This window comes from Phragmites australis, chromosome 23 (assembly GCF_958298935.1).
Source record: "Phragmites australis chromosome 23, lpPhrAust1.1, whole genome shotgun sequence".
Taxonomy (NCBI): domain Eukaryota; kingdom Viridiplantae; phylum Streptophyta; class Magnoliopsida; order Poales; family Poaceae; genus Phragmites; species Phragmites australis.
In genome coordinates, this window is record NC_084943.1 from 22,425,961 (window position 1) to 22,435,396 (window position 9,436).

The 9,436-nt window shown below is 43.9% G+C and overlaps 1 protein-coding gene across 4 annotated transcripts; it reads right to left on the minus strand.

Annotated features, from left to right (window-relative positions):
* Nucleotides 1-3,542: 3,542 nt before the first annotated feature.
* On the minus strand, nucleotides 3,543-8,879 carry LOC133906510 (nuclear transcription factor Y subunit A-10-like). 4 transcript variants are annotated; one of them, XM_062348433.1, is made up of 6 exons: nucleotides 8,667-8,879; nucleotides 7,781-8,052; nucleotides 5,639-5,739; nucleotides 5,426-5,494; nucleotides 4,555-4,698; nucleotides 3,543-4,419 (listed from the first exon to the last, which is right to left on the minus strand). In XM_062348433.1, exons 1-6 carry the CDS (start codon nucleotides 8,684-8,686, stop codon nucleotides 4,024-4,026), a joined length of 1,002 nt encoding a protein of 333 aa, XP_062204417.1. In that variant the 5' UTR covers nucleotides 8,687-8,879; the 3' UTR covers nucleotides 3,543-4,023. The 4 variants fall into 4 exon arrangements, with proteins under 4 accessions (XP_062204417.1, XP_062204418.1, XP_062204420.1 ...); XM_062348434.1 differs by having other exon boundaries at nucleotides 7,781-8,158; nucleotides 8,667-8,874; XM_062348436.1 differs by lacking the exon at nucleotides 8,667-8,879 and adding an exon at nucleotides 8,468-8,660.
* Between the last annotated feature and the right edge of the window lie 557 nt (nucleotides 8,880-9,436).

Sequence of the window (9,436 nt, forward strand, 5' to 3'; positions counted from 1 at the left end):
AATTTTCGTTTTCCTTTTGAGCAGCAGTTTTTTCAACTTTGTGAAGTAATTTTTCTTATCGCTAGAGCCATAAATATTCATATACTTATATATTTGAGAGGGTCTTGAATCATCTTGCCTCTAAACCATCAACTTAAAGAGTTGTTTCTTTCGGTGACTGTCTTTTTACTTTATTTTTTATTCAAGTTTCAAGTTTTTTTTTTACAAAAACACATGAAATGCTCTTGAATAGAAACTATGATTCATAATTCATTCGTAGAGTCATGTTGCCTTAAAAATTTCTTTCTCGCTCTGTCTCTCTAAAGTTTAAGCTTTCGTTGTGTGTTTTTGAAGAGTGTTTGATGAACAAGAAATAGACCATCTATTTTGAAAAAAATCTGTACGGCATCTATTCACCTCCCTCTAGTCGTCTATCTTGATCCTACAATTAATTCGACAACGGTCCAGATATGTTTGCTATGTGAAAAAGATGCCATACCATCCATTTTTAGCAAGGTTAAGCAAATACGAGCTATTCTCCCAACATTGGATGACCATGCCACATGACATGATCCACATAAGACACGTCTAGCCAGTTATTTGAACATCCGTGTACTTGAGGTTCAGTGAAACAACAAACTCCTGACTTATTTGTAAGAAATATCCAATAACGAATTATCTACTTTCACTTAATCGTACACTTAATCGTACAACTTGATGTCAATATCTGCAATCCAAACAGCATGAGCGTCTATCATTTTACGGTTTTACCTGCCCAACAAAGGAGCTAAACCCTTTTTGTTGGAGAAAGTACCAAAGAAAGTTGGTAATTGGTATCTGGACAAATCTAGTAACGTAAACTGCAGACACCAAAAATTTAAGAAATGCCTTTACTAAATCATGTAAACCTTTCCAAATGTTCAAAGCTCAATTTTTTTTTCCTAACATTCAAACAAAATGTGACAAGTGGGATTCAACGGTCGATGAAAGTCCTCTCGTGTCTCCAGGAAGTCAATCTTTCTCAATCCTTTATACACCGAACTTTTGCTAGTTAATGCTGACAAGTACACGGATGTTCTCAACGGCTAAAAAGAAACCAATATCTTGCAAATGCCCAATATGATGCAAAATCATGCAATTCCACACTAACCTCGCATTGCTCCACGAAAGATCTCCATTCGTCAGTGCCAATCTCCTCCAGGATCACCCAAGCATTCCATGGCTGGCAGCCTGCAAGCAACAACCCCAAAGACCCAATCCATCCTACAGTTCGAACAGTTTCAGTACCCAATGCGAAACAGACGACCATAAGTAAACTGTTCACTACAATGGATACCGGAGCCCGCTCGCACTCGGGGGCTCCGGCTCGACCAGCAGCTGCAGCTGCCTCCTCCCCTTTCTCCACGCTCCTCCGCCCAACCAATCTATCAACCCCAAGGTCATCAATTCAGCACCCAAGCAAGCGGAATGCTTACACTTCAACCAAGAACAAGGTCGCGCAGGGAGGCAATGAAGGAGGAGGTGAGCGGGGAGGACCGCCATGGCCCGCCATGCGCCCTCCGCCGCCTGATTAGCATGCGGCCCAGCCACTCATCACTCCTCGCCTCCCGCAGCCGGCGATGTCACGGGAGCGGGAGGCGCTAACCCTAGCTTTGGCGATGGTGGCGGAGCGCGAACCAAGCCCTAGCCCGAGCTCGACCTCTCGCGGAGAGGTGGGCAGAGACGGAGACGATGAAGCGTCGCGGCTGCAGGAGCGAGTGGCGGTCGCTGGTGAGCCACCATGCCGGCGAAGTACTTACTACTTTGGATCTAATCGCGATCCTAAAATTTTCAAATCAGTCCCTGATTTGGTCGCTACTTATTAATCACGATCAGAATATTTACAAAATAGTCCTTAATGTGGATCGCAATTAATAATCGTGAACCAAATATTTGCAGAAGAGACCCTATTTAAATTGCAATTTTGCATATTACCCCTCCATTACATGGGTGGCTCTTCGCACGTCGGCCGCTGCTGCCTCGTCGTCGAGGATGAATTGGCCACAGCTAATGGTAGCCGTCGCCGGCGCAAACTTGATGTTCGTCGTTGTAGTGTCCGCATATGTCTCCGCCAGCAGTGTGTGGTGTGGGGATCGTCCGAGTGGTAGTGTTACAGGGACTCGCGTGTCCATTTTTGTTTTACTGCATCAACGTGTATCACAATGTTGACTCATGATCAGATGTGATGCGATATGTATCCGACGGGTCTTGGCCGTGCCCAAGGCTAGGGAGAGTAGAAGGAGACAATGACAGGGAGCAGAATGAGAGGTGATAGTGAGGGAGAAGAGGAGGTGACGGACCTACAATATTAGAGAAGCCATGTCAAGATGCTGAGCATGTTTTCGTGCAGATCCAAGCCACCGCTCGTTATTTTTGCTACTGTCTTCTCCTCCCTGCTCCATAAACTCTAACACCATCACCGTCACCTCTGAAATCCTGATGTGAGCACAAGAGAGATCAAAGGAGAACCGATATGGAGTAAAGGAAGGGAAGTTGGGCCAATGATTGACAGGATAGGTGAACAAAATGATGGTTCATTTTAATTTTTATACTTTTTTCTATTTTCTGTTTTTTAGTTTTGACGAATATAGTGGATCTGATTATAAATCAAAACTGCAATTTTATTTCAATTTAAGTGTATTAAAGAAGAGACAGATCTTTATATTATACATATATATTGTTTATATAGCTTGGTTTAACACATAATTAATTAAATAAATAATATATTAAAAGAAACCTCGAATCCTATATCTGCACCCGAGTCCGGTAACACTGCCGAGCAGTGCACCCGCGCCACCGGCACGTAGAGGGCATGGGCGGCGGCGTCGCCTCCTCCTCGATCTTCGTGGCGCCGTTTGCTGCGTTGTGATCGCGCACCCATCGATCGGCCTCCGCTCCGGTGAGATCGCCGTGATGGTCGGTCCTCCACGGGCCACGGGCACGATGGAACAAGCAAGCTGCAGTCTCGCGGCAAGGATTAGGCCGTGAAAGTTATCTGGGAGGGAGAATGGTGAGGCTCTCGCCATACCAAAGCCCCCTCGGCCTCGGGGCGCCGCCACCGGTGCCGTCGACGAGAGCGCCATGGACAACGGCAGCGCCATGGACAACAAGGTCAGCATATCCTCATGGGATCTCGCACTCTCTCCTCCGCATCGCAATCTCTCTCGTCCTCCCATCCCACCCACTCATCCTTTCAGTCTGCACTTTGTTTATGAAAGGTCAGGAGTGCCGTTAAAAAAATTGCTTTAACATTGAACTCGTGATTTTCATTATAAAACTAGCCCAAAAAAGGGTGCAGTTTTAGTGAGTTTTCTGTCAAGTTAGTTCATGAGGTTGTATTAAAAGAAAAAGTAATTTGCACAGATCAGCCAGAAAACAGATGCGGGAGTTGAGCATTATTTCCACATAGATAATGCCTTCTTGCAGAGTTGGCATATCCAAGTATTTGCAAGCTTCAAGCAAAATTTCTTCTGGCACAGCAAAATACCTCCAAAGCCATGGCACAGAGATGCAACAGTACAACATACAAACCAAGCCCAGGCCTCAATACATTATTACATTACCAAGTACGAGTTTTCAACACCACAAAGTACAAAGCAAGTCCACACAAGATACAAGCATACCATAATCCATCAGACTCCAAGCATACTCCAATGCCAGTACCTCTGAAACTTCAGACTGGTCTGAAGTTCGAGAGTTTATTCAGAAAAGTAAGCTGATACCTGCTACCGTTAAACGACCTAAATTGCGGTAGCTAGTAGTACCGATTTAGATCATAATTTTTGCAGGCAAGGGGTGTTCCACTCACCACGATCCCAGAAACTATAGTAGTTTCGAGGACATTTAGGCAATGAGTGAATCACCACAATGCCTAAAGCCAAGAATGATTTGCCTACCGACAGCCAAACTAAGGCAGGGATAAATCCCTGAACCGGAGCTGGAAACCGCCGGCAGCAGCCGGTAGTCACCAGCTCCTAATATTCGGCTGCCTGGTATCCCCTCCAGTCATGCTTTGAGGAGGTCGCAGCAGCCTTCAGAGGCTGTTGCCCACTTGAAGGGGTTACCGACCCCATGCTCACCGTCCATGATGCTCGGGAGCGGGGTGAAGAAGGGTGTCCGGAGGTGATCAAAGCTGTGGTAGTGCTCCACATCTTCATGATCATATATGCTTGTCACCTCCGAACCCGACAGGCTGGAGATGCTGCTCGGGTTGCCCAGGTCTGACTGCTGGATCTCTGAACTTGGAGATGCAGCCTGGCGCATTAGCAGGTTGCTGACCTTTGCCTTGCTCCCTCTACCAGCGTCCTTCCCATTGAACTCTTTCTTTGTGTTCAGGAAGCGTCCACCAGAGCCTCTTGCACGACGCAGTGCATGAAGATGACGTGACTCATGGAGATATGGCTGCATTATCAAAAGCACTGACATGAATGGTACAAGACAATAGAATAAATGTTGCATGACATGGTGGATATAAAATTATTCAGGAAAAGGTGATAGTTAAGGAGTTCAATTGATAGTTTGTGAGGTGAGAGATACCTTTCTGACTTTGACCAGCCTATTTTCCCTCTCTGCTTTGGCACGGGCACGGCGTCGACGAAGAATGCCTTCATATTGTTTAGCATTCACATAAATTGGTGCATCTGTTGGCATATTCAGTGGTACAAGCATACGCCCACCAGGCTGCATCCACAAACAATAATGTGGAAGATATGAGCTAATCATAAATATTCTACAAATTTCTTACTTCACAAACGACAGCATCAAATAGAGGTATTTCCTTTCTGTATTGTCATTAGAATGCCAATAGTAAAACAATCCATGGAAAAAAAATGGCTTCAGGCCAAAATTAATGAAAGAAAGTCTCACCATACTATAACTATTACACCTGATCATCCAGCGCCAGTGCATTTATTCCCCGGATTACTTTGTATTTCTTTTATTTTCTCATGGTAGCATATTATAATAGCCAATCTGCTTTTACTATTTGATGAACCAGATTACCGCTGAATGAAGGGAGATTACAGTTAAAGAGTTGAGGCACAGCCACACAGGTGGATTTCATGGCCATTAAAACAATACACCCAACATTAAAAACAATTTGAGAAACAGAAAAAAAAAACTGAAAAGAATTATTACATAAATTGCTGAAAATGTGGAAATCAGTCAAAGAAACTCCATAGATGACTCTTTTTCTCTAGAATATGCAAGAAAATTGTGTATCTTTTTATAAAGAAAGAAAAGTTTTGGTTGCAAACCATTACAATGTGAGTAAAGTTTTGGTTGCAAACCATTACAATGTGAGTCATAATAGACGATCACCTTAACAGGGTTTGTGATATGTTGCCACAACTAAGAAACCAATCAGAGAAACTCTGTTGATGACTGGTTCAAGACAAATAGAACATACCGTTGCTCCCATTGCATAAGGAGAAAGCAGGCCATAGTGCTGGTCAGCATAAGGATTATTAGAGGAAACCTGACACGCCAGAAGTCAGTCATCAATAAGCACCAAAGTGAAGATGCATTTTGAATTGTAAAGTTGAAAAATGGCACTGCAATTTTAATCACAAAGAGGTTATCCTCATTAATACACATAAACAAAGTAGATGGACAGTCATACCATTGATTGACCATGGCCCAGCTCAAAATGACTATTGTATATTGCAAAAGGTGATTGCAAAGCAACAGTGGCAGAGTGCTCAGAACCATTCTCCCCTTTACCTGAAGCCAAATGACACAAAACAAAGGAGCACTCAATAATGGTACTTACAGACCAAGTAAAAGTAAAGTAGACATCCATCCAACATTCAAGTTGCTAGAGTCTGAAATCTGTTCACACATAATTGGAAATAAGGAACCTATATAATCTCATCAATACAATTAAAAAAACTCGACCTATGGGGGAAGACAGCCCATGGCATTACTTTAAAGGTTGAGAAAAGGCACGGAAGGTCGGCCACCCAAGGGCATCACTGAAAGCAACTTCACGGCCACCCAAGACCGCACTGAAAGCGACACACAATGAGGTGCCTTTTTTGTGAGAACCAGGGTTCGAGCCTTGGCTGGTAGCACCACAACTGGGTGCCTTACCACCGTGCTATCAGCAAGTACTCACTTTTTACCATTTGTGAATCCCTGTACCCGTGGCATGTTAATTTATGGTGTATTGGAAATATTAAATGTGCATGTGCAAGTCTAGAAGGGATCAAGTTTATCTAGCAACTAGCATTTTTTTCTGTTTGTGTGTGTTTGTGGGGGGGGGGGGGTGTAGTCCTTAACTCCAAATGCATAATTTCAGCATGTTATGATTGTTTTTTGGTGCCACACCAGCTTTGAATGAGAGAAAAGTATTTATTGCCAGAAAAGTTCAGGGCCCCTTTGGAACATAGGAAAAATAGAGGAATTTGAGAGGATTTGAATCCTATAGGAAACTTTCCTATGAAGCCCTTTGGAACAAAGGATTGTGTTCCTACAAATCCTCCAAAATTCCTATAGAATGGCTTGTTCCATAGGAATTTTGGAGGAATTCTAGCAACAGGTTCAACTTCTTGGATAGTTTCCTTTGTGTTAATCTCTCTCCTCAAATTCCTGTGTTTTTCCTGCTCTCCATCCAAACTCTCCATTAGAAACTTTCTTGCATTCTGAATTCCTGTAGGATTGCAAGTGTCAGGCATCTCCCAACCTACATTTTCCTATTCTTGCGTTTTGAGAACCCCACGTTCCAAAGAGGGCCTCAATATTTCTCTGGTACATATAAAAAACTAGTTGGGCATATATAAGGTGTTTGTCACATAACTGAAATAATGTCATGCGACCCAGTGTTATCAACTCCAGGTTTGTGTGAAGAAGGTACCAAAAATTTACAGTACTTATGGTACTTCTTGAATTTTATGGTACTTCTTGAATGGAATGCACTATACTATCACCACAGAATAAAGTTTAAATGCACTAATATTATGACCACCGGAGAAGATTACATCTGGTTTTCAAATTCTGGCAAATATCGGTATGCCAGGTATCATAAATAGATGAAATCATGGAAACTTTGTATTTGGTATAATGCTACTGTCTTCCTCTTGTCCTAGGTAGTGACCAAGTGTCATTGAAAAAAATGACATCAGGGGTGTAAATAAGAAATTTTGCCACTTCTACAAAAACCTGCTTTCACTGCCAGCTACAGGTAATTTTTGGTCCACATTAACACTATTGTCCCTATTATACTTCATGGATTTGTGTACCGGATAGCCTTTTTAATATGTGGTGTGAAGAAAGAGCTCCATCACTACACACGGTACATGAGTAACATCTGAAAAATAGAATGGTAACCAATTCTACTATTAGTATCTATGGGTCCTAAACACTGAACAGTACAATCATGTCCCGTTCAGGTAAGACACATCATCATCTTCTCACAGCACAGACAGATCCCACCTCTATATATGCGATTACTTTTTTGTGAGACAATATATATGCAAAGTTCTTTCATAAGTCTCCAGTTTTGCTTAGGGAGATCAATCACTTACACTAAACCCTTTTTAGTACTAGAATGTCCCTAACAGTGAAATAACTAAAAACAGAAACTGCCAGGTTCGTACTCAAAGCCAGATAATTGCAATCTGAATCCTACAGTGGTCTTCACATGTTTCACATCCATCCCAAATGTTTTCTGCCAACATGCACAGATTAAACTAGTCCTGTAGTCCATGCCATGTTCTTGCATCAACTTAGCTACAAACATGCACAAGGACAAAACCATCCTCACCTTGAGCCATGGAGAACTTCAGGACTTCAGGGAGACCCCTCTCCACCGGAGGATCCAGCAACGCCTGCGCTCCCGGCACAACCTGGAACCGGCTCACCCGGCACGCGGCCTCCGGCGACATGGCCGGCGGCTTCCCCTGGCCCAACGGCTCGCCGTACAGCATCTGAGGCGCCCCTGTCCACCATGGCAGCGAAGCTCCATTGGAGTTGGCGGCGGCGACCTGCCCGAACCCCTCATGGCTGCTGAAGCTCATCATTGTGTTGTCCTCGTGCCTTCCCTCAAGAAAGTCAGAGCTTGGTTAGGCTGGGCAGCAACCACCACAAATACTCTCTGTTCGATGTTCTCTGGGGTGGATGTATTTAAGCACCTAACTACCAACTACAATCAAGAGCACCAAAAAACAAGTGGATAGATTAAGCACAAATCAGGCGGTAAGGAGCAGGAAGAGAGGTGAAATCGTAAATAAGGGAGAAAAGTCTTCAACAGAAAAGCTAAAGAAATGCAGGATATGAGAAGACAGAAGGACGGTCTGAGAAATGGAGCAAATCAAGAACCAAAGAGGCCAAACTCTTTCCAAGAACTGAATCAGGAAGCCACAAAAGGTGATATTTATAGGAACAAAGAGGAAAAACTGAATCATAAAACCCAAAATCGCATGATTATTCCGGGGGAAATGCAAGATTATACCCCAAATAACAGCCACAGAAGCCAGCAAGATTTCAGCTCCCAAGCTGAGGTCACGACTCAGGAGCCAAGAACATAGCAAGAAGCCCTGCCCATGCATGTACAGCACCAGGAGATGCAAGAATCTCCCGGGGCATAAGAACGAACCAAACCGAAAGGATCCAATAGGATGCACAGGAACAAGGAAACAAAACCCACTCACATTTCAGCAGCAGGGAGCATCTGATGGGGTGGAACAGGATAACAAGAACCACAGAAGCAGGAGAGAGAAGAGAGAGAGACAAGAGGAAGAGGAGAGAGAGGGGACAAGACGGGACGGGGGAGGCGCGTATAAATGGGTGGTACTGACACCGAGAAAGCCTCCTCCAACTTGAGCCAAAGCGAAGTGATTAGCACAATGGCACTCACTACCCTCTTCAATGCAAAGCTCGATTTTTTACTCCCCAAATGGAGGCTCCCTTTCCAAATCACCATCCCCCATTGCAGCGATTATAATTAGCTCAAGTGCGCACAAGGCGGTTAAAGTACACTAATCATGGTGTCAAATGACAAGAAAGTACAAGCCGCGGCATTGGCGAACTACTAAGCAGGGTAAGATCTGCAAGAGTGGCACTCAGACGGGCAATGGTCGGGTCGGATTTGGACGGAGTAAAATTATATTTAATCTGAAACTCATTAGTTATAATCTAAATTTAAATTAATAAACTGGTTAAAAATGAAATCTAAACCCGTCGAAATATTCATTAGGTTCAATTTAACATCAACACAGTAGCACCACATCTTAGATCAGCAACTTATCACATCTTAGCGCTCAATCACTCACTAGTGGATCCCTGTGTTGGACTTATGGAGTGACAGAGCACGGCGCCTCGCCAAGGCATCGGTAGTCGAGCGTCGATGGGGCGTCAGTGGGGTCCAGATCCACACACCTTCACCACTATGCTTGCCCTCACATTGCTCTGCGCCACCACC